At 49.9% G+C, this 24,839-nt stretch overlaps 1 protein-coding gene across 11 annotated transcripts in view; it reads left to right on the top strand.

Moving 5' to 3' along the window:
• LOC135235352 (arginine-glutamic acid dipeptide repeats protein-like) overlaps positions 1 to 13,034 on the top strand; it is a 180,992-nt gene extending 167,958 nt beyond the window's left edge. For 4 of the 11 annotated variants that reach the window (XM_064300773.1, XM_064300771.1, XM_064300772.1 and 1 more), the window contains 11 exons: positions 1,203 to 1,365; positions 2,555 to 2,647; positions 3,198 to 3,397; positions 4,188 to 4,349; positions 4,903 to 5,019; positions 5,305 to 6,692; positions 7,930 to 8,152; positions 8,271 to 8,985; positions 9,437 to 9,607; positions 9,968 to 10,148; positions 10,489 to 13,034. In XM_064300773.1, the coding sequence (XP_064156843.1) occupies positions 1,203 to 1,365; positions 2,555 to 2,647; positions 3,198 to 3,397; positions 4,188 to 4,349; positions 4,903 to 5,019; positions 5,305 to 6,692; positions 7,930 to 8,152; positions 8,271 to 8,985; positions 9,437 to 9,607; positions 9,968 to 10,148; positions 10,489 to 10,564 (3,489 nt within the window). In that variant the 3' untranslated portion in view covers positions 10,565 to 13,034. The remainder of the gene's footprint in view (positions 1 to 1,202; positions 1,366 to 2,554; positions 2,648 to 3,197; positions 3,398 to 4,187; positions 4,350 to 4,902; positions 5,020 to 5,304; positions 6,693 to 7,929; positions 8,153 to 8,270; positions 8,986 to 9,436; positions 9,608 to 9,967; positions 10,149 to 10,488) is intronic. The other 7 variants (XM_064300775.1, XM_064300779.1, XM_064300774.1 and 4 more) reach the window with 6 other exon arrangements.
• The last annotated feature ends 11,805 nt before the right edge of the window (positions 13,035 to 24,839 follow it).

The following is a 24,839-nucleotide window of genomic DNA, read 5'->3' as shown; positions in this document are numbered from 1 at the left end:
AGCATTCAGCAGGTTGTAGTCTCTAGTGCTCTGGTCCTAATTCCCAGCATTCAGCAGGCTGTAGTCTCCAGTGCCTCCGGTCCTAATTCCCAGCATTCAGCAGGCTGTAGTCTCCAGTGCCCCGGTCGTAATTCCCAGCATTCAGCAGGCTGTAGTCTCCAGTGCCCCGATCCTAACTCCCAGCAGGCTTTGCTCCCTAATACCAGGACAGACATGGCCGCTGCACCACACCGCACGCTGATCTGTGTGTAAAACCAACCCCTCTCTCACCAGCAAATTGTGTGTGTCCTAAAACTTTATTGTGGCTGGTGTCATCAGTAGAAAGAAAGTACAGTCCTTTCACTTATAGCCGTTAAATTTTGAACTTTTAATGAAGTGGTTTTACGTGCCCAACTTGTATTGAATATCTGACAGGATAATTCAAGGAAAGGTTTTGCTGCACATTTGCCTCTGTTCTCAGTGAATGCAGGGTCTGTGGAGGGCGTTTGTTCTCTGTACACAGCCTGGGCGTTTGTGTTCGGTAAAACCGTAGCGCTTTCTGCCAGTCTTCAGGGCAGCTGTGCCTTTATATGGGACGTCACTGAAAATGTGATTATTTTTCTTTCCATCGATCGACGTTTAACCGCCAGTACAGTGTGAAATAGTTTCAGCTCCATATGTCACGGGCCAAAATCCAAATCAATCCTGATTTTGACACAAACCACTGAGAAAAGTTGGAATGCTGCTGCAGGTATATTTTTAATATGAAAACGAGAACCCTTGGTTTTTTTGTTTTTCCCCCTTCTCGCTTGCAAGATTACAGAATGACAGATTTATTTATTTATTTGTCTATATCGGGAAGGTTGACTTGAGCACACATGCTCTTTTGCGGCGATGCCCTGTGAATCCCCCCCCCCCCCCAGCAGCCTGACCTGCGTGTCTTTAAAGCGGGACTGTATGTGTTGCTGGGACAGGACTGTATGTGTTGCTTAAAGTTCGCCTTCATTCCGCTCAGCAGCCACGGTAAATCGATGACTCATCTCGCGGGAATGATGATGATGATGATGTCACGCCAGCTGCCGTTTTGTCTTTGACCGCCGTTTCATGCCTATCCCTGTTTATTAAAGAAGTTGATCTCTGAACCCCAAACACACAGGGGGAACCTGTGGACCGTGCTCTCATTCCCTGGGGGGGTGGGTGTCTCTGTGCGTTCTGTCCTGCAGGGGGAGCTGATCACGTTCTACTACTACTGGAAGAAGACGCCGGAAGCCGCGGGCTCCCGGGCCCACCGCCGGCACCGACGGCAGCCCGTCTTCCGCCGGATCAAGACCCGCACCGCCTCCACGCCCGTCAGCACCCCGTCCCGCCCCCCTTCCAGTGAGTTCCGTAAGTACCCCCTGCACCTCACCACTGCGGCAGCGTAGCCTTCTGTGTAACACCCCGACCCGCCCCCCTTCCAGTGAGTTCCGTAAGTACCCCCTGCACCTCACCACTGCGGCAGCGTAGCCTTCTGTGTAACACCCCGTCCCGCCCCCCTTCCAGTGAGTTCCGTAAGTAACTCCCTGCACCTCACCACTGCGGCAGCGTAGCCTTCTGTGTGCAAACACTGAGTAAGCCACTTAGCTTTTTTACTGAAGGGCATTGGACCTTGAAGCAGATCATGTGCTGTGGAGGCCCGTGATTGTGCTGGTTTTTTTGTGTTGTAAAGCACCTTTGAGGCTGTGAAAAGCGCTATATAAAATAAATTTAGTGTTATTATTATTATTGTTTTCATTCCGTCCAATCGCTGCACCTGCCGATTTCGCTAATTAGTTCTGGTTGAAGGTGTGTTAATTAGTGAAGTCAGCTGATTGGCTGGAATGAAAGCCTGCTTACTCTCGGCCTTCCATGGCGCACGATTGGTCACCGCTGCCTTAAAGTGTCAGAGAACGGCATTTCTGTAGGTGCTGCAGATAGCACAGATGGTAAATGGTAAATGGACTGCATTTATATAGCGCTTTTATCCAAAGCGCTTTACAATTGATGCCTCTCATTCGCCAGAGCAGTTAGGGGTTAGGTGCCTTGCTCAAGGACACTTCGACATGCCCAGGGCGCGGTTTGAACCGGCAACCCTCCGACTGCCAGACAATCGGTCTTACCTCCTGAGCTATGTCGCCCCAGATAATGCCGGATTATTTGAATCATGAAGTTTTTCCTGTCTGACGGAGCATTCCCATCATGCTCGGCGCTCGTTGCCACAGCGATGGCTGTCCGCAGTGTCGCTGAAGGCTTGTCAGGCAGTGTTCAGGAGTGGGAAACGACGTTAGGGAACCGGACGGAACCTAAACGTTGGCGGGCCGTCTGAGGGTGTGGTTTGATTTCAGAACACCGGCTGGTTCTTAGTTCTGTGTGTGAGAGGGTAGAGGCGCTACATAGCTGGTGTAGTCTCATGGGAATGATGATGTCACATACAGTACAGGCGTCTGTGGGAGGTAAGGTCATAACCTCACAGATGTAGACTGATTGTGATGTCACATACATGTCTCTGAGGGGGGGTGGGGTCACAGCAGATGAGTGACACCTGTCTGTCTTGCAGTGGACCTCAGCTCGGCCAGTGAGGATGACTTCGACAGCGAAGACAGCGAGCAGGAACTGAAAGGATACGCCTGCCGCCACTGCTTCTCCACCAGTAAGCCGAACGGCGCTGACCAATCAGCAACGGGGGGGCGGGGCTTCCTCACACTCACAACTCTGTCTTGTTGGTGACTAATGGCCCGCCCAGCTTGACGTTATTTATTTGTCTAGCTGGCAGCGCGCACCTCAGGGGGGGAAGAAGAAGAAGAAGAAAAAAAAGACGCTTCTTGCTAATTTGATCAAAGCAGCCAGTGACTAATTTGTTTGTGCCTCATTGAAACTCCAGACTTATTTTAGCACAGCTGGTGCTCTGCCATTTCCCATCTGTTGCTGTATGAGCACAGCAGACCTCCCCCGCTCTGCATTACACACAGCGGGCTGTCAGTCAGCGGCAGGGAGGGGGTGGGGGGGCGGGCTGTGGGTACGAGGTGCGAAGCGCATATGTTTGCATGGAATTTTGATTTAGTTTTTTTTTTTTAAAAAGAGAGAGAGAGCTGTGTAGGATACGTCAGGCGCTCTGTGTCCTGCGGGCTGTGAGCGGGCGGGCGGGCGGGCGGGGGGGTGAGCGAGCGCTCAGGGACGATGATTGAAATGCCTCCCCCCAGCTTCTAAGGACTGGCACCACGGGGGCCGGGAGAACATCCTGCTGTGCACCGACTGCCGGATCCACTTCAAGAAGTACGGAGAGCTGCCGCCCATCGACAAGCCCGTCGACCCCCCGCCGTTCATGTTCAAACCCGTCAAAGAGGAAGAGGATGGGCTCGGGGGGAAGCATAGCATGAGGACCCGCCGCAACAGAGGCTCGGTACGCCGCGCGACCGACCGCACCTTCACTCCGACCGCACTTTTACCACCCAAACACTCACCCTCTACCACCCAAACACTCACCCTCTACCACCCAAACACTCACCCTCTACTGTCCAAACACTCACCCTCTACCACCCAAACACTCACCCTCTACCGTCCAAACATTCACCCTCTACCTCCCAAACACTCAGCCTTTACCCCCCAAACACTCACCCTCTACTCCCCAAACACTCACCCTCTCCCCCAGTTACTCTACCCCCCTCCCACTCAACCTCTCTCCCAGTCACTGTATATATCCTTACGTTTACGTTTATATAGCACTTTTCCGAATGCTCAAAGTGCTTTACAGTGAAGGGGAACTCACCTCACCCACCACCAATGTGTAGCACCCACTCTACCACCCATACACTCACCCTGTCTCCCAGTCGCTGTGTTTGAGTACTGCACGCCCCACCTCTCTCCCCCTCTGTGCCCCACTCTAATACTGTAAACAGGATTTATAGTCTGAGTGCAGGGTAGGCCGGTGGTGCCTCTCTTCATAAAGCCGCAGCAGGTGGTGCCTCTGGCTCTGGCTCTGCACAGGGGTGCGATAACGTCCCTATTTATAGTGCGAGCTGAGCGGGTGACTCGCTGCCGTCCTGCTAATTCTGAGTAAAAGTGAATGAGAGGGGTTCACTGGAAGTGTGGCTCCAATCTGTTCCTCCTGTTTCTGAGTAAAGGTGCTGCTGTCCTATCTTTCTCCCCCTTTAATGTAACTTTATTTTCCCTCTTTTTTTTTTTTTTTTCAGATGTCTACCCTCCGAAGCGGGCGGAAGAAGCAGACGGCCAGCCCGGACGGCCGCGCCTCACCCACCAATGAGGAGCTGCGTTCCAGCGGCCGCGCCTCCCCCAGCGCCGCCAGCACCTCCAGCACCGACAGCAAGACCGAGTCGCTCAAGAGGCCCAGCAAGGTACCCAACCTCGCAGTGCTCAGTGTCCCTAACCGTGTTTTAGCAGGGTACCTAACCTCGCAGTGCTCAGTGTCCCTAATCGCGTTTTAGCAGGGTACCCAACCTCGCAGTGCTCAGTGTCCCTAACCGCGTTTTAGCAAGGTACCCAACCTCGCAGTGCTCAGTGTCCCTAATCGCGTTTTAGCAAGGTACCCAACCTCGCAGTGCTCAGTGTCCCTAATCGCGTTTTAGCAGGGTACCCAACATTGCTGTGCTCAGTGTCCCTAACCATGGTTTAGCAAGGTACCCAACCTTGCAGTGCTGTGTCCCTAACTGCGTTTTAGCAAGGTACCGAACATCCCAGTGCTCAGTGTCCCTAACCACGTTTAGCAAGGTACAACTCGCGGCTCATGCCTAACAGCAAGTGACACGCTTGCTCACAAAAAGCCCCTTCCCCCTACTTTACTTGCAGGTTTCTGTTTTAATAGGAAGTTAGCATCTCGTACTTGCTGGGTTGTCTTGGGTTTGAGAGGGTGTCTTTGAAAGCTTTTTAACTGCCCTGTTTTATTCACAGAAGATTAAAGAGGAGGCAACTTCGCCCATGAAGACCGCCAAGCGGCAGCGAGAGAAGGGCGCCTCGGACACGGAGGAGCTGGAGAGAGGAGCCACCGCCAAGAAGTCCAAGACTCAGGTGAGACCCGCCCCCCACGTCAACCTGCGACAAATTACTGTAGCCCATTTAATTTGGAGTCCCATGATGTTTTTAGGGCTAGGTTAAATGAATGCTTTGCGTGAGGTGTTGATCAGGTGTTGTTATTAAACGTTACACGTGCACCAAATTCATCACGAGGGTTTTCTCCAGTTATTTAATTACTTGTCAGCAGAATGAATGAGGCTTTGAGCTGCCCGAGTGCGCGGATTGGTCTGATTGGCCTGTTCGAGAGCAAGGCATCATGGTCTCGCTCGCGTCCCGCAGGAGCTGAACCGGCCGGACTCCCCCTCGGAGTGCGAGGGCGAGGGCGAGGGCGAGAGCTCGGACGGCCGCAGCGTCAACGGCGAGGGCAGCAGCGACCCCAAAGACATCGACCAGGACAACCGCAGCTCCTCCCCCAGCATCCCCAGCCCCCGCGACAACGAGAGCGACTCGGACAGCTCCGCCCAGCAGCAGGTCCTCCAGGCGCAGCACCCGCCCGTCATCCAGGCCCCCGCCGGCCCCGCCCCCCAGGCCTCGGCCGGCCCCGCCCCTGCCCCGCCCGCGCCCGGAGCCCCCTCCCTGGCTCCTCAGACGGCCCCGCCCGTCGGGCCGGGCTCCGCGCCCCCCCAGGGGCCCCCGCAGGCCTCCCCGCTCTCCCTCATCCAGCAGGGGGCGCCGCTGCACCCACAGAGGCTCCCCTCGCCGCACTCGCCCGTCCAGGCTCCGCCCCCCTCTCAGGCCGGCCCCCAGCCGCTCCAGCCGCCTCTCCCCGGCCAGCTGCCGCCCCTCCCCCACCCGCTGCAGGCTGGCCACGCCCACCTGCCGCACCCTCATTCGCTACCTCCGCAGCCCTTCCCCCTGGTGCCTCAGCCTCCACTGCTCCCCCAGGCCCAGCTGCAGCCCCACACGCCCCCCTCCCAAATGCTGGGACCCGCCCAGCCCCCCAGGGAGCAGCCTCTGCCCCCCGCCCCCATGTCCATGCCCCACATCAAGCCACCGCCCACCACGCCCATCCCGCACATGCCCAACCCTGCGTCCCACAAGCACCCCCCACACCTCTCTGCCCCGCCCTTCCCCCAGATGCCCTCCAACCTGCCCCCGCCGCCCGCCTTAAAGCCCCTCAGCTCCCTCTCCACCCACCACCCGCCCTCCGCCCACCCGCCCCCCCTGCAGCTAATGCCCCAGGGCAGCAGCTACAGCCCCGCCCGCCCAGCCGCCCCGTGCTCACCCAATCACAGAGCCTCCCTGCCACCGGGAGCCACCTGCCCCCTCAGCGCCCCCCTGCCCCCTCCGCCTCCGCGCACCCCGCCCCCTCGCAGCCCCCTTCCCCCCGCACCCCACCCCTTCATCCCCGGCGGGCCGCCCATCCTGCCTCCGGCGTCCGCCCCCTCTTCGTCCTCCTCGTCCTCCTCCTCGTCCTCCGCCTCCTTGTCCAGCCTGCAGTGCCCGCCCTCCTCCTCTTCCTCCTCCTCCTCCTCCTCCATCTCCATGCCCTTGCCCGCCTCTGTGGGGGGGCCCTGCCCCGCCCCCTCGGCCGTCCCGCCCGTCCAGATCAAGGAGGAGCCCCTGGACGAGTCGGAGGAGCCGGAGAGCCCCCCTCCCCCGCAGAGGAGCCCGTCCCCCGAGCCCACCGTCGTCAACACGCCCAGCCACGCCAGCCAATCAGCACGGTACGCCCCGGCGCCGCCCACACCGCGCGCTTCCTGCTCACCTCCCCCCCCCTCCGGCCACCGTGTTCGGCTGGGTCCGTCCGCCAGCCGGATCGGCCCGTCCCTCTGCAGTCCGTCCTTCGTCGTGTTTTTTTACGTTGGGGGAAAGAGGGAGATTTCCGCGGGCCGTTCTCCCCCTGGCGGCCTTGGGCTTTGCTGCTGTCAGTGCACGGCGCGGGGGGGGGGGCGGGGTGATGGATGCTGCCGGCGGGAGGTTCTGTTTGCGGAAGCTGAGGAATGTTCCGGATTCATCTCCTCGTCCCTCCGTCCGGGCGTGAGCAGGCCGAACGGCTCCATAAATAAAGCCCCAGTCACTCTGCGGCTTGATGGTGTTACCAGAGTCAGTGTCATACGTCTCTGAATCACCAGCGCTAGAGCTGCTGGATTTAAAAGCTTGGGTGAACAGAGGGGGGGGGGGAAATGTCATTTTTGTGATGTTATTTGCAGCCAGTCAAACTGCTGACCTTTTTTTGTGTGCGTGCGTGTGTCTGTGTGTGTGTGTGTGTGTGTGAGAGAGAGAACTCAAATTACCTTCTGTTGATGAGTCACCAGCTCAGCAGTGCTGTACTGAATAATGCACTTCATTACTCTCATTACTGCTCTACTTCAGTTCGGCGTCTGGTACAATACCAATGTTTTCATAGCAGTCTGATGGTCGTATGAATGTTATTGGAGGTTGTTCATGTGTCAAACATCTCAGCATATCAAATTTTACAGGATGTTGAATCCAGTTTATAAATTAGTTATTTCGTTATTTATTATTTGGCTATGAGACGTCTGAAGTCATTAATTCTCTGTTGAAAGTGATCAGATGTAATGAATAACAGACGCTCAGTTGGTTTAGATGCACAGGTTAGTTAGCTGTGCTGTTCAGCAGATCAGTCGAGGATCTTCCTGGAAATCATTGTGGCTGCGTCCTTTTACATTACTTTTTAAATAAGTACTGCTCCATTAAATACAGGGCGTGTGAAAACCATAATTATCTTATATGTAGTTATTATTCTCAGATAAATGTATAGCTGTGCATGGTTTTGATTTCTCAACTTATTGATTGACATGTTTATGATAAGCTTTAGCAGAGTTGTTATTAAAGCTCATCAGATTTAATTTCATGTCCATTTGAGTTTTTGCATGTAAATGATGATGTGAGTGATGCGTTTCCATGGTAATTGGGCTCATTGTGATGACTGCTCCGCAGCTTCTACAAGCACCTGGACCGCGGCTACAACACGTGCGCCAGGACGGACTTCTACTTCACCCCGCTGGCCTCCTCCAAGCTGGCCAAGAAGCGGGAGGAGGCCCTGGAGAAGGCCAAGAGGGAGGCTGAGCAGAAGGCGCGGGAGGAGAAGGAGAAAGAGAAGGAGAAGGAGAAGGAGCGAGAGAGGGAGCGGGAGCGAGAGCGGGAGGCTGAGCGAGCTGCTGTACGTATCGTCACACTTTTACTCCTTCTTTAAAACATGGCTGCTGTGTTATTGTGTGTGTGCGTTTATTCACCCTTCCTTAACCCTAATATCCCCCCTCCGCTCTTCGCCCTATCAGAAAGCGCCCGGCTCGTCTCACGACGGCCGATTGGGCGACCCCCAGATGGCGGGCCCCGCCCACATGCGGCCGTCCTTCGAGCCGCCACCCACCACCATCGCGGCGGTGCCCCCTTACATCGGGCCGGACACGCCCGCCCTGCGCACCCTCAGCGAGTACGCCCGCCCCCACGTCATGTCCCCGACCAATCGGAACCACCCGTTCTTCGTGTCGCTGAACCCGGCCGACCCGCTGCTGGCCTATCACATGCCGGGGCTGTACAGCGCCGACCCGGGCATGCGCGAGCTGCGGGAGCGCGAGCTGCGGGAGCGCGAGATCCGTGAGCGGGAGCTGCGCGAGAGGATGAAGCCCGGGTTCGAGGTCAAGCCGCCCGAGCTGGAGGGCCTGCACCCGGGCGCCAACCCCATGGAGCACTTCGCCCGGCACGGCGCCCTCACGCTGCCCCACATGGCGGGGCACCACCCCTTCGCCGCCTTCCACCCGGGCCTCAACCCGCTGGAGCGGGAGCGGCTGGCGCTGGCCGGCCCCCAGCTCCGCCCCGACATGACCTACCCCGAGCGGCTGGCCGCCGAGCGCCTCCACGCCGAGAGGATGGCGTCCGTCGCCAACGACCCCATCGCCCGGCTGCAGATGTTCAACGTGACGCCGCACCACCACCAGCACTCCCACATACACTCGCACCTCCACCTGCACCAGCAGGACCCGCTGCACCAAGGTGAGGGAGCCCCTCTGCCCGGCGCGTGACATCACAGACAGGAACTAGCCCGTCAGTCAGTGTAGCTAAAAATAACATGTTTGATATTGTATTGATATTGTAGTTTATTTAACCCTCTGTTTTTTGGGATGTTTTTATTCTTCAGAATTCTAAGTCAGTGTTCTAGAACTCTGCTGCATTCATTTACCAGTAATAATTGACATCAGCAATAGAATGTTCAGTTAAGAACATTCTAATCACATGTTTATGATCTTTAAGCTTAATGGGTTAAAATGCATAGAATCTGTCAAAACTTGAATAACCATAAAACGTTAAGTAAAGTAGAGCATAAATTTCTGCATGAAAATATCTGTAGCTCTGCAAATGTCTTCTGCACTGTTGTTGGTTTTGCTTGATTGACTGTGTAAATGTTTGACTCCCTTATTCTACAACCCAAACTGACCTCCAGAAGGCGGTGGTGAATGTCTTGTGTGTCCCCCAGGTTCTGGGGGCCACCCGCTGGTTGACCCACTGGCGGCTGGACCCCACCTGGCCCGGTTTCCCTACCCGCCTGGCGCCATCCCAAACCCGCTGCTGGGACAGCCCCCCCACGAGCATGAGATGCTGCGGCACCCTGTGTTCGGTGAGCGAGCTCGACCTCAGACCCGTCCCGAAGCACAGCTCCATGCTTCTCTTTCACTGCCCCAGCGGTGCATACACATCCTCATTTAACCCTTTGAAGAGTAGGATTTGTGGAATGTTTTTTTTTTTTAAATTCTAAGTCAGTGTTCTAGAACTCCGTTGCTTTCAATTACCAGTAGCTATTGTGACATCAGCATTAGAATGTTCAGGTCAGAACATTCTGATCACATGTGTTCTTACACCTCAGAAGGTTAAAAACAGTGTGTTGTGGTTGCTGTAGCTTTGGCTGTGTGGAGAGTTCAGTTGATAAATGGCAGAAGCGGTGTGTCCCGGCTAAAACGGTGTGTTGTTGGTGTTCCAGGAACCCCGTACCCGCGGGACCTCCCCGGCGCGCTCCCGCCCCCCATGTCCGCGGCGCACCAGCTGCAGGCCATGCACGCGCAGTCGGCCGAGCTGCAGCGGCTCGCCATGGAGCAGCAGTGGCTGCACGGCCACCACCACATGCACGGGGGCCCGCTGCCCGGGCAGGAGGACTACTACAGGTCTGCACCGCCGCCACTCTCCAGCAGGGGGCGACAGAGAGCACATCACAGCACGGCTTCTCACTCATCAGAAATACACTAAAGATGGTCCCAGTGGAGTTCCATTCCAGGGCTTCATTTTAGGTTTAAATGTGTCTGCTTGTGCTTGTGTTATCTGAGGCTTGGTCTGCTGTAACTCGGCGGCATAGCAAATGAGGGTTCTGCTCCTTCAGTGCATCTCCCGAGATTTAAATAAAGGTCGAATGAATCACTCATATCGCCCTCTGAGGATATATTGCACTTATCACTTATGAATGCCTTTGGGAGTGTCTAATGTCTGAAGTTTTTTCTCCCATTATAGCCAGTGCAGCGAGCTGATGAGGGGTGCTATCTGTTTTTGCAGCCGCCTGAAGAAGGAGGGTGACAAACAGCTTTAGCCCTGTGGCCCCTGTGCGGAGCCCCCGGATACGGCATGGCCACACACAGGAAGCTGTTACAGGACTGTCTGGCAGAGGAACTGTGTCTCTGGAACAAATCAGAGAGGGGAAAAAAAAAAAACGGCAGGAGAAGATGATCTGAAGATTTTTATTTTTTTCCGGCTTTTTATTTCCTGTTCTGGACGTGTTTATTTTTTAAAGAAATTGACTTTATTTGATATATATATATCTATATATATATAGCCCTCAAGTAGCGACAACGTCCTCCAGACTGATTGTGACTTCCCTGCATGTGAAATTCACTGAGAAACTTCCCTGGCGTTTTCAGCGTAGGTGCTAGAATACAAGACACTTTGTCACTGTGCTTAAAGGAGAGAGAGGAAAAAAAAAAGACAAAAGAACGGTTGGGCCATTATTTGAGAAATCTTTTAAAGTGCTATCTTAAATTCAACAGTTATTTTAATACATCGTAGGAAGTTTTCATAATTTTAAAGAGCTACAGCATGGCATTTTTTGAGTCTGTACTGTAAATATATATATATAAATATAATTATAATTATTAGGTGTGGATTCCTAACCAAGGTTGTTAGACCTCCGATATTATTGTTCTGAAGCATTATCCCTTTGTTTCTGAGGGGAGCACGATGGCATTACTCTGAACAGAAAATGGATTCTGGGATAGCCGCAGCCCGTGAACGTGGTTGCCGGGAGACAGGTATAGGACGGTGTATCCGCCCCCAAACCGAGGACCCCTCCCGTCGTCGTCGTCCTCCTAAGGCCGAACACAAGCAGTGCATCCTCCAGGCCCTGGACCCTCAGCCTTTTCCCTGTGTGGTTAACTAAAAAAAAAAAAAGAAAAAGAATTTGGGTTTGTGTTTTGTAACGCTTGAGGAGGAGTGGGTCTGTCATGTGGTTACTATGGGTTACACACCAGGGCCGCTGACCCCACAGTCCAGAGAGATTAAGTTGCACTGAAAGACCACAGACACAGTATTTAATAGCATATCATTGGCTTTACAAAAGGAATGCACTTTTTCAACATTTGGTCACTTCTCAAATATTGCCCTGTACCAAAGTGATAAAAAGTATTTTTGAAAAAGGCTTTACCGGCATATTTATTTGAGTAAATAAGTGTAAGTATATAACAGAGAAAAATGCACAGGATTAGTTCATTATTGGTACAAACTAACTAAAAACTACTTTCATTTTTATCTTTTTTTTGCCATTTAAAAGAATGGCAGTTCTCACAGCAGTTTGTCCGTTTCGTCACGATGGTATTACCTTTAAAAAGCTGAACTTTGTGTAGCTGGACACCACTGTTAAAGTCGCTGTAGAACTAGGTGCTAACGAGCGAGCCGTGCCGATGCTCCCCTCGATAACCTGCTCGTACTGTCTCACGACCACTTCCTGTCTTTTTGTTTTTATTAATCTTTTTTTATTGCGAAAGAGCGTTTGTCGCTTTCGTCTCCTCAACGGAATGACGCGGTTCCGTGTTCACTGTGACGTCAGCGGCGGAGGGGGTGAGCTGGAAACGCTCGGAGCGGGCAAGTGAGCACGTTTGCGCGAGGCGAAAGGCAAACAGGAAGCGGTCACCGGAGGACCTCTCTGCATTCCGTGACCTCTCTGTACCGTTACGTGGTGCACACGGTCATTCCCGGCTCTCTTTCTGTCTCTTATTCCTCGTGTCCACTTTACTGCCTCTGTCTGCAGCAGGGGTTTCGTATTCGCCATCTCAGACTGTTACTAGATGTGGGGATCACTGTCATAATGGTTTCTGTGTCAGACTATGTACGGTAGTTTTATAGTCCATGGACATTTCCCCTCCTGTTTCATTTTGTGTTCCTGTATTCTTTTTTTTGTTTGTTTGTTTTTTTTTTTTTGTATTTTAATAACTGTTATATACTATTACAGTATAAATGATACAGAATCACTACAGTGGGGGAGGGAGGGAGGGAGGGGAAGGGGGGGCACAGAAAAAGCAAAGCAAAAAGCGGATATTTTCTTGGTCTGTGTGACATGTGACTAGCTGGGTCATTAGGAAGGAGTGTGTGAAATTCAGACCCATCCTTCCTGAAATTAATGATCCGAAAATCAGGAGTTACATACTTAAATACTCTAAATTTGAACCCGCCATCTACCTGCCTGTGTCTGGTACCATGTATTAGAAACATTTCTGTTACTTTCTTCCCCCTCGTCTCAAACCTTTGATGTTAAGTGTTGTCAATGGTTTAGCTTCTTGTTTTAAAGCAGCAATAGCAGAATGTAAATTCTGACTGCTAAAATTTATATATATACTGGTATCTTGAAGCTTATTGTATATATTAGTAGTTTGCCATGGGATGACACAAATGTAAACACAAAGTAGAAATAATTCAGAAAAGTTGTGAGTCCTGTGTTTTCTCCATTTGAGTATTTTGTAATTTTTTTGAAAAATTTGTGGAATTAAAATAAACTAAGTTACGCCACATTACGTTTTGATTGTGCGGTTTAAATTTCGAGTATGATTGTGTGCTTTATTATTTGAAAGCAGTCTGTGAAAAGCGGTGGTTTTGGAGTCGGAATCGGTTCACTCGACTCCATGAATCTGACACACTGTCATGTAATGGGTTTATGAACGAACATTTCCACGCTACCAAGCTTCAAGAAAACCTGTTCAAAGAACAGCCATTATTCTGTGTTCTCCTTGTGACCTCATCTGAAAGTCTAATTAAGTCTCAAGGTCTAGCTATCTGAATACATTTTTAAGGATTTCAGAATTTCGACTCACAGAGAAGATATTTTAAAAATTATTAATTTTGTTCCCTGAACGCACAGGCAGAAATAGTCTTTACCCAATCTGTCTTCGAATGCAGACGCGCCTTTTCTTGGATTCAATAATTAATTTTGGAATTCATCTTTCGGCTATATTAGGCTACCACTCCTTAGCACTTATATTATGTAGCTAATTGCGTCAGCATTGTTATTGCATGCTTTGTGATTTTAGTAACTGTACATAGAACTCCATGGTTTATTTTATGTTTTAGGTGTGTATTACGTTTTTGTTTCTAAAAACCTGATTTAAAAATGGCACTCAATTTCCCAAGTACATTATTTCTTTGACATACCGGAAATGCTGTTCAGCTGGACTTGTACTTACCCTCATCATTCGGCCAATCGAATATTGTTGGAGCGGAAGTCCTGCCTTTGATCGACAGGGTCTCAACAAAACAGGTTGCGATGATCGTGAAACCACGGAGGTTTTGTGGAATATGTCGTTTCTGAACCAAGCGATCGTTTTTATGGTTTACCATTATTTTGAGAACCTAAGCGGAAGAAACTGATTCTGTTGCATTCTTTAGGTTCTGGTCTAGACGCATTTGGTAAGTGTCTTTTAATTGATGTTCACTTGAGAAACGAAGTATTAAGCTAGATGCGTAGGCCTAGTTACATATATACAAGCTACTATCCAAGTTTCGTAAAGCTAGTGGATGATGTTGACGATGTATTATCGTTATTTTAATATGTTGCATTCAAACAATGTTTTAAAATTGAATACGTTTTCGTTATTCCTCCTTTCAACGTAATTCCAAGTTTGCTGAATCGGAGTGCCGTAGCCAATTTGCAATCCAGATGTAGTATCGATTACTACTCCAGATCCAGAGTAGATTCCGGTTCAGAGGCATGGTGACCACGCCATCTCGTGGTCATGAGAAAAAGCACACTCCTTTAATTGAAAATCATCAATCATTTTGAGAATATGAAGAAACCAATGGAGCATCCTATAGAGAAACTGATATTTAAACTGTCCTGACGTGAAATGTAACCATTAAAATTATTGGAATAGGAATGTATAACATATTTTGAACTTCAACCCAGAGAAAATCAGTTGCTTTTATTTTTTTTTATTACTTTAAGTAATAGTGAACCGTGCTTTGAAGATCTTAATTCCCCTTTTTAAGGAGTGGTGATGAGCCAACAAGAGCTTTTATTGTATGTAGAAGATGCCAAGATTTGGATTTCAGAAGTCTTCAGGCAGGACATTGGACTCCCATTACCCAGTGTGGTAGGACTGATGCTTAAATAGGAATTGAATGGCTGTAAATCTGTGACTGCTGCTACGTGGTGTCAAGTGTAGTTTTAAGATTTGATCCAAGATCCGACCAGGGTTAAGAGCGAGCTCAATTTGCCCTTTCATTATTCATAAAATAATTTAGAGCGATTGAGCTCCAGGAGTGCAGTAACCCAGAGCAGGATCAAAATGTGAAAAAGAGGTGCAGGGGCGGTCTTGAATTGTGTCGAATATAGGTATGTTTTTTTTTTGTACTTAATTTTAGAAATATGAAATCCATAAGGAACTTGAATAAGAGCATGTCGGGTGAAAATGGAGGAGGACTGACTCCTATACGACGCAGATTCCAGTGAGGAAGGCATTTTGTTTCTACAAAATATGAGTTATGCGACATCCAGTTCCTTCCCGTACCGTTATCTAAACCGCGTCGACATTGACAGACGGGAGCTCAACCCTGAAACGGTTCGGCAGAGCCGGAGATTACAGTTCGTAGCTGTCCTCCACTTCACCTTCCGCCCGGAAGACCGTGTAGTCAGGCTGGGGCCACCGCGACGTCTGCGGAAAGGTGCTGTCGTGCCTGGAGAAAGCGTCGCACCGTGTGATTGTGTGTTATTGTAAGGTGACGCTGGCCGACAGGTGGAAGGGAGCCCATTATTCCCGTCCCGCTGTCAGAGCAACGGGGGCTGTGTGCTGGCAGTTGCTCACCAGCCCCCCCTCTGGCCACCCAACCAAACCCCCCCCCCCACCCCACCCCCGCACAGCGCTGCGCCGCGCCGCTCACCGTACTGCGCTGTCACTTCGCAGAAAGCCTTTTTTGTTCCAGGCAGTGGTATGTGCCTTTGGGCTCTGTGTGAATACCATATGAGCCAGTCCTACGCTCACTCTGTTCCTGCTTCTCACACTGGAGGCACTGCTTTAGCTTTTCACCTTGTTACTGCCTCTGTCCCACTGCTGCATGGACTCTCCGGTCATGGTCCCAACATGTTTCCAAATTCAAGCTCAGCCTAGGATTATTTCAGTTCGTTAATGTACATTTTAAAATATTAGTTTGCTCCAGGTTCTGCTTTGTTTCTAGCAGTGCACATTTTGGTGTGTCCTCTAATGGGCCCTCCATCTTGGGGCTATAGAGCTGTAGGTGTGCTTCTGTTTGTTTGTACCTTAATATCAGCACCTACTTCAGATCATAGAAAGGTCCTCTTCGTTGATGAATCTCATGTTGTGAGGCAGTGGTTAATTCTGTATTTGGAAGGAGGGTGATATGTAAAATTAGGTTTCTGCTTTCTAGCTAAAGGGCTGTGGTAGGCTCTTTAGGCTGGCAGTTTGTCACTGAAGTAGAGCAGGGAGGTGGTAGGTGGGAGGGGGCTGCTCCTGCTGGCCCTATTTTCTCTTTTCTGCCTCTTCTCTTCTGTTATCCCTGTTGCGTTCGGAGGCTTTGAAGGGCTCCGCTTCACGTGTCTGAAAGGTTCAGTTACTGCGCATTTGATCTTCACTCCTAATGACACTTAGCACAGAGAAACGAGCAGGGATGTTTTCATGAGGGATCTAAACCCCCCCCCCCCCCCACCACCACCACCACCACCAATCGCCACCCCTCTCATGCAGTAATGACTTCCTTCCTTAGACTTCAGGCCCTAAACCCTGCTAACTGATAACTCTGGTGACATCTCTGCCACTGAAGTACTATTCAGAAGAGGGTACCTGGAAGGTCGCTTGTGTGCACGAGCGGATTGCCTGTTAGTGTTAAAGTTACAGCACACAGTGGAAACTGGTCCACTTACAGTATATGACAAAAATATTATAGATTCTGCTGAGTTACCCCAGTTGCTTTCGGCCAATTTGGAGAATATGTGACAACGGTATATTCTCTGCTGTAGCTGTATATTGTCAAATATGTAAAACGCCATCTAGGCTGCAGGTCTGTGCCGTGCTCTCGAGATGGCTGACAGTAATTCAGCTGCAGAGGTGGTAGTTTGAGTAAAAGTATGACACACTGTGAGGTTACTCAAATTGCTTGGCTCCCCTAGTCCTCACTGGTCCTGTCAGACGCATGCACTAAGTAAGGCGGTTCATTTAGGCTGGTTTTTTGATGCACCTTATCGGTTTGTGTGCGTTTTTGACTACCCTAAGAACACCACTCAGTGCATTGCTATATAAGTAATGATATCAACATAATGTTGTCCTTCCTTTTGTAATAGTATGGTTTATGTATTTTATATAGAAATGATTACATGAACATGGAGCATAGTGTAACACACGTGTGTACACATGTGCGTGCGTGAGTGTAAGCGCTTGTCTTTTGTGTTTGTGCGTGTGTATGTGTACGTGTACTGCAGACAGTTCCAGGGAGTGCTGTTTGTTGAGTCAGTGTCAGTATGTATATCCACTGCAGCCTAAGAGCTTCTCAGCAGCATGCTTTAGCTCCTGGTTACATTTGCACTGCAAGAACAGGGACATTAGGCTATATACAGAACACCATCAAATGTGTTGCTTACCGTAGTCATAATAATATTAACTATAATACACAAGCTACCATGTAATATTACTCCAGCAATATTACTATTGCATCAGCATCCAGACATTAGCAGTGAACAAATATCTAAATATCTCAAAATACAGAATCTCAGGTGACCACTTTAGAATTTTTAGATGTAAACAATGGCAGAATTTATGTTTGTTTTTTAGCATAACATTTTTGTTAAAATGGTGGAGGTTTCTTGTGCATGAGAGGGGCTGTTCTGGCTTGTAGGAGTAGATATAATCTCCTGTTATATAAACCGTCGGTGAGATTTAACTTGATTCTTGTTCACCCCGGATAACCTTGCTTAAAATCTTCTGAGCACCACAGTTTGAGGGCCAACTATCCTTTTAGGTTTGTGTGAGGATGTGTGCGTGTGTGTGTGAGAGAGATCTTATTTCCACCCCACAGAGAGTAACGACCTCCATCCATCCCGGTTTCTGTCTGTCTGAGTGTAATTGGAGCCAGAGGTGTGTTTTTTATTTTGGGGGGGGGGGGGGGCTTTGTAACCGTGAAGGAGAAGAAAGAAGAATAAACAGAAAGGAAAAGGCCTTTCCTCTCGAGCTCCACTGTCTCCATGAGGGCAGACTCTGTGATTGGCTGTTGTTTCTGATGTCACAGGTGGCTGGAGTGGGGACAGGTGTGCCCCAGCCTGCAGGCGCGGGGCGCGGGGACGCGGGTGAATCGGGGTTCCCCCCGGGGGTGGTGTTCCCCACTTGAGGGGGAGGCAGAGAGGTGGCGATGTGCGCAGTGTTGGGACGCACTGACCTCGCCTACGCTGGCGCCCCATGACGACAATTTCCCCCGACGCGTACGGATCGCTCCCCTCGACCTCACTCTCCCTCAGGCCACCGCGGCCCGATCGGTCTTCCTGATCCGGAATGGCGGATCCGGTCTCATACAGACACATACAGACTGTGAGAATGGGGGGGGGGGGGTGCGATGTTCAAACACACAATGCCTGCAGCCTCTTTAATATCCTGTTAGGAAACAAAAATACTGACCACACAGTTTTTAAAAAATTTATTTTAGAGTGTGACTCATCTTACAGGGAAAACAGAATCTATTGTTTTGGGTGATAAATAAACGAAAGTAGCCCGCTGTTCTGCAGGGTGTTGTTTTTGTTTCTAAAAATAAGGGAACGTCCGGCAGGTTGTGAGGAACGCCGCTGAGTTTAGGCAGTATTGCTTCACAAATTCACCAGAAAGGAGGAGCAAACCGATGACCGCTTCTATCCGTTCCCTTCTAACAGCTCTGTTTAAGATCCCAAATTATCACCCTCCCACCCACCTTTTGCACTGCACCAGGATGCGAAATTGTTATTTTAATGGAAAAACAGAATTGCATGCAGCTAAGGAAAGGCTCTGTTATTACCAGCTGCAAAAAAATGTATATCTCCAGGAAGCTGCTGGTAGTATCTGATTCGACTGCTCAGTTGAATGAATTGTTTTGAATAAGTGGAGTGTTGCGTATGGAGTTTTTATATTTGACTACAGTGTCCTCTCTCATTTACATTACGGTTATGTACATTACTATCCGCTAATGATGGGTTGCATAAGCCTGCCCCCATATTTTACACAGACACATACCCATGTAGAGCTGTAGAAACTTTGATGTGGTCCCTTCGTTTATTCCTGTTCTGTACACGTTCATCTCAGCCTGTAGCTAAGCCATGTGCGCTGCGCACAATGAGAGTTGTGTTATCGGGGTTGTAATTCAGCCGTAGTTTTAATGTGAGTTGTTATCGCGGTTGTAATTCAGCCGTAGTTTTAATGTGAGTTGTGTTATCGCGGTTGTAATTCAGCCGTAGTTTTAATGAGAGTTGTGTTATCGGGGTTGTAATTCAGCCGTAGTTTTAATGAGTTGTGTTATCGGGGTTGTAATTCAGCCGTAATTTTAATGAGAGTTGTTATCGGGGTTGTAATTCAGCCGTAGTTTTAATGTGAGTTGTGTTATCGGGGTTGTAATTCAGCCGTAGTTTTAATGTGTGTTGTGTTATCGGGGTTGTAATTCAGCCGTAGTTTTAATGTGAGTTGTGTTATCGGGGTTGTAATTCAGCCGTAGTTTTAATGTGAGTTGTGTTATCGGGGTTGTAATTCAGCCGTAGTTTTAATGTGAGTTGTGTTATCGGGGTTGTAATTCAGCCGTAGTTTTAATGTGAGTTGTGTTATCGGGGTTGTAATTCAGCCGTAGTTTTAATGTGAGCTGTGTTATCGGGGTTGTAATTCAGCCATAGTTTTAATGTGAGTTGTGTTATCGGGGTTGTAATTCAGCCGTAGTTTTAATGAGAGTTGTGTTATCGGGGTTGTAATTCAGCGGTAGTTTTAATGAGAGCTGTGTTATCGGGGTTGTAATTCAGCCGTAGTTTTAATGAGAGTTGTGTTATCGGGGTTGTAATTCAGCCGTAGTTTTAATGAGAGCTGTGTTATCGGGGTTGTAATTCAGCCGTAGTTTTAATGAGAGTTGTGTTATCGGGGTTGTAATTCAGCCGTAGTTTTAGTGCTTAATTCTGCCAGCGCGGCGCTGCAGTTTCGAGCCCCTCGTGACGCGAGTAAAACTCCATTAGCGGGAGTTTTAGTGGAGGGACAGGCGGGCTCATTGTCTGAGTGCTCTCGGTGACAGTTGCAGTTTAAATGCTCCTGGCAGCTGCTGTAGAAGGGAGAAAAAACACGCGCACACACACACACACACACACACACACACATTCCTGCGCCTCTCCGGGCAGAACAAACTGTTCCAAACCGCACGTGTTCCTTCCAGCCTAAGCTGTTTAAAGTAAGCCCTCTGTCGAAAGGAACAAGCCACTGCTTAAAGCCTCCTAAACCTAAAAACGCACGAACATATCCCGTACTTTTAAATATTTACCCAAATATTCTGCTATCTGAATGCTAAATCTGTACTTTCGTGGTTTTTGAAGTTATAATTGCAGCACCCTGTTAAATCTCACAAAATATTCGGGGTCTTTTTTTGCCTGAAAAAAAATCGCATTTCTTTCAGCGTGCTTTTGCTGCAGCGCATAGCATGTAGCATAAGCAGTTATTCCTCTCTCCACAGCAGTCCGTGAGACCCGAGGTGCAGCCCAGAAAGAGCTGCACTGTGCTGAAACAGCAGGACTATTTTCTCTGGAAGGGTTCTCTCTTGGCCGAGGTGCCCGATTCGGTTGTTTAAAAACACAAAACGTTTGTCCAGTCTTGCGGTGCCGCTGGTCTGATCCAGCTGCTCCAGGTCTTGAAGACTGAAGACCCCGGAGCAGTTCAGCAGTTAATTTAGGTTCTTAATAACCCCAGTGGACATTTAAATTAGACACTGGTGTGTAATTATAATCATTTTAAACAGGCTGAGGGGGGAGAGGGGGTTGAAGTATAGGCCTATGTCACACTGCTGGGCTGGAACCAAAGCTTTTTTTTATAGGCTAGCTCACACACAGAAATAATCAATGCTGCATTTTTATATGGTGCTCTTTGCACCACAGTAGTGACCACAAAGAAGGTGTTGAACTTTTGAAGAGGAAGAGGTCACACAAAAGAGGGCGAGAGGTCGGCTGTGTGGAGCGGATGCTGAACTGTGTGTTGTACAGCTCCTCTGCGGGCGTCAGTGTGTTATCAGATCTCCTGCTTTATTCTGGAGCCTTACCGCAGCGGGAGGTCGTGGGTTTCCTCCCCCAGGCCCCGGGGCCTTGGAGCCCTGCTGCCATACCGCCTGTGAGCACCAGGTCTGGTGCCCATGGGCTGAGAGATGCTCCTCTCCTCTCTCCTTTCCTGTCCCCTCTCCTCTCCTCTCCTACAGGCACTGGGTTAAAATACTGTCAGTACTATTATTGAACTATATAAACATTAAGCCTGATCAGTGCAGTGCAGTGTAATGGGAGAGTGAGATTTCTGAAAGTAAAAACTATTAATAGGCAGTAACAAACCCCACAGCACACAGGGTGACTAAAGCCACACATCTGTACTGCTTTCTGTTCACATTCAGTGTACAGAGGAGTAACCCCACTGCTCACAAAGCCAGAGCCCCACCCTAACACTGCCCGGAGGGAGACTCCACTGCTGTCCTTACAGCTGAAAGAGCACTCAGGATGCGAACGAGCTGAGCTCAGTAATGGGTCACATTTCCAGCCTGTCTCCTGACCCCCCCCCCGGTGCTCTGGCCTTACGTTTCCGCCTGGTTCAGCGGAGCCTCCCGCAAAATCGGCCTGTGTTTCACACGAGTGCTCTACGGCACTCTGCACGACCCGAACCGTTAGCCAAACTGTTAGCCACGCCGTTAGCCACACCATTAGCCAAACTGTTAGCCACCCCGTTAGCCGAACCGTTAGCCAAACTGTTAGCCGCAACATTAGCCAGACCGTTAGCCGAACCGTTAGCCGCACCGTTTGGTCGCACCGTTAGCCGCACCGTTTGGTCGCACCGTTAGCCGCGCCGTTAGCTGAACTGTTAGCCGCACCGTTAGCCGAACCATTAGCCGCACTGTTAGCCAAACTGCTAGCCAAACCGTTAGCTGCTACGCTGTACGGACCACGCAGGGCAACAGGAGCGCCTCACAAACAGCCTCGCTCTCCCTCCCTAGTGATGTCCCAGGCTGGCTGACTCTGATTGGATTTTGGAGGGCTGGCGTGGGTGCGAGCTTGGCGCTGGGGGGGTTGGATCAGGAGCTTTATAATGAGCCTGGGCCTGCCCTGTAAAACCCGCTCCTCACGCGTCTCCCTGGCACGGTTAATGAGGCCTGGGCTCGCTCCAGCCGCCCCAGCCGCCCCTCAGGCCACCCCGGCTCTCTGGAAAACCTGGACCGGAGCGGGGCCTCTGCTCTGGGGAATGCACCCGCCCCCCAATCTCTCTCTCTCTCTCTCTCTCTCCACTGCTTCAGCCACGAGTAACCTGCCTGATTTATTTCTTTATTTCTCTTTATTTCTCTTTATTCCCGTGTTGCCACCCATTTTAAATTCAGAAAGTATTTTTTTTAAAACCTAGATGGGGAGAGTGGGAAATGACGTATCTACCATTCTGGTACATACTGTGTTATATCTGTTAAATAGCATACACAGCCTTAGACACAAATTTTGATAAAATGAGGTACTTAAGCAACATAGATAGGGTGATTATACTTTTTTCCAGAACTACGGACCAAATGTACAGTCTAAGTGGACAGTTTAGTATTCTTACAGGTGTCCTACTTTATTTTTTCCACACACAATTCTTCCATTAGATGCAAAATGTGTAGCAAAGAGTCTGACTTCAGTGTCAAGATGTATGGATTGACACATGGTTGGGTTTTAAAGACAGTAGCTCTTATGCCCTGTAACATATTACATCTCATAATTTTGGTCTGTGTAAGGTATCTGTGTGTCCAGGAGAGGGCAGCATAGTCATAGAAACGAATAAGTGGACCTGCCAGTTGATCTGAATCTGCCATCCTGTGGGCTTTTCTCAATTTCTGTGTATTTGTTGAATATTTGTTACACGTTTCTGAACTCCTGGAACACTTTCCTTTGCACATGCAGTTATATATTGTCAACTTTATCAAGCTTGGTCCTTATAGTTTCATTTTAATGTGAAATGAACAGTTTCCTTGGTTTCAACAGTCAAACATTCTGAGAGTGCATGTCCTCAGGCCTCAGATGTTCACAGTTTGGGTTGTCATGGCAATTCTTTATACGGGTTCACATTTAAACATTTCTCCCCAACCGTGAAAATCAAAGATACTGTTGTGCTGGAGTACTTTAATGTAATTATTTAACAACATTTTTTTTTGGAATCTTCCATTTCCGGTTTGGAAAAGTCATGGTTGTTGGGCGTCCCATTGCCACTGCCAGCCTTTTAAATTTGGGGAAATCCGAAACACTCATACGATAGTTACTCAGAGGGCTACCTGTGCTGCCCAGCTCATTTTTAAAATTAGTTATTTTTCATGTTGAGGCTCAATGTTGTAAACCAAACGAGGGTATTAACAGGTTTGGTGATTTTGGGATGCCCTGTCCCTCCTGATAGACACTGTGTCCATTGCAGCCGTGAGTGAGATGAGTCAGGGCCGTGGCCTTGTGGTGCTCTAGTGTCCCGTCCTGCTGCTCAGTCGTTTATCACGTTGGTCCATCCCGCCAAAATCTGGATGGGGTTTGCCCCTGTAATCCGTCCAGGCGTGGAAACAGATTCCATCTGAGGACATTCATCAGGGAACTTCGATCCTTCCTTTTGTTTTTCTCCCTCCTTGATTATGTCGGTCACGATGAGACCGCTGTTCTCTGTGGCCTTTTCTGCAGTGTCGATATTTATCTCATTTGTTGTTTTTTATAAAATGTGAAATTGCTGTGGGGAAATTTTAGAAATAAGGGGTTAACCAAGGACGGCTGCTATTTCAAGTCATCCACACAGAACAGGACCAGCTAGCAAAAGCCCCAGTAAAATAGTCTGTCTCGTTATAAATTAAGCACACCGTACAGTAAGGGTCAGTCAGGTGTATCTCTGAGAACATGAATTATCTCTGTGGCACTGAGGTGAGAGGAATAGAGAGGAGAAGGAGAGGTGTGTGTTTGTGTATATGTGTGTGTATATGTGTTTTATTGCGCATGTGTGTGTGTTTTATTGCATGTGTGTCTGTGCATTTTATTGTGTGTGCACGTGTGTGTTTCATTGTGTGTGTGTAATTTATTGTGTGTATTGTGTGTGTGTGCGTGCGTGTGTGTGTTTTATTGTGTGTGTGTGATTTATTGTGCGTATTGTGTGTGTATGTGCGTGTGGGTGCGTGTGTGTTTTATTGTGTATGTGTGTGTGTCTGCGTGGGTGCAGGTGTGTGCTTGTGTGTGTGTGTTATTGTGTGCGCGTGTGCTTGTGTGTGTGCGTGTGTGTTATTGTGTGCGTGTGTGTGTATGTGTGTGCGGTGTAGTGGTGTGCCGTGTGCGTGTGTTGTATGTGTGTGCGTGTGTGTGTGCGCGTGTACATGTGTGTGTTTGTATGTGTGTGTGTGTGTGTGTGTGCGTGTGTGTGTGCGCGTGTACATGTGTGTGTGTGCACGTGTGCGTGTGTGTGTGTGTGTGTGTGTGCGTGCGCGTGTGCTTGTGTGTGTGCTTGTGTGTGTTTTATTGTGCATGTGTACCTGTGTGGGGCAGTAGGGAGTGATGGGGGAACAGGTGCAGGGCAGTGATTGGGTCTCTCAGACGGATCTCCTTCCCTTTTTTCCCGGCCGTTTGTTTTTTCCCGGCGCTGCTCGTGCGGACGTTGCCGTAGCCGTTGCCGTGGCAGCCTCCGGATAGGCTGGCCGCCGGAGCGTGCCGGACCCCGTTATCCGGATATCCATCTGTGCCATCGATTTTCTGCAGTTTCATCATCCCCCGCTCCCTGCTCCTCACGCGGCGATAAGGGAGGCGCTGGGGACGGTATCTCCTCAGCAGGGAGTTCAGAGATGTCTGGGGGGGGGCTGGGGGAGTTGACGCATTCGGGTTCTTGAAATGCGGGGGCAATCTTCTCGACCCTAAGGGAACCACCCCTCCCTCCCTCCCTCCTCCTCTCACGCTCACAGGCATCCACGGCGCATAGACTTCCTGCTGCTTCCTCCTCCTACCGCTCCTCTTCCTCCCACGCTCGCCCGCCTGCCCGCTCGCTCGCCCGCCTCTCCTCTCGGGGGATCACCAGGCCGCTGCCGGCTCTTCTGTGATTGGCGGATTCGTCTGAGCGGGGGGTAATTAGCACGGCCGGAGCATTAATGCGTCTTTGCTCCACCTG

This window comes from Anguilla rostrata, chromosome 11, assembly GCF_018555375.3.
Source record: "Anguilla rostrata isolate EN2019 chromosome 11, ASM1855537v3, whole genome shotgun sequence".
NCBI classification, from domain to species: Eukaryota; Metazoa; Chordata; class Actinopteri; order Anguilliformes; family Anguillidae; genus Anguilla; species Anguilla rostrata.
Note: the sequence above shows the minus strand (reverse complement) of the source record. Positions and strands in the feature narration are given on the sequence as shown.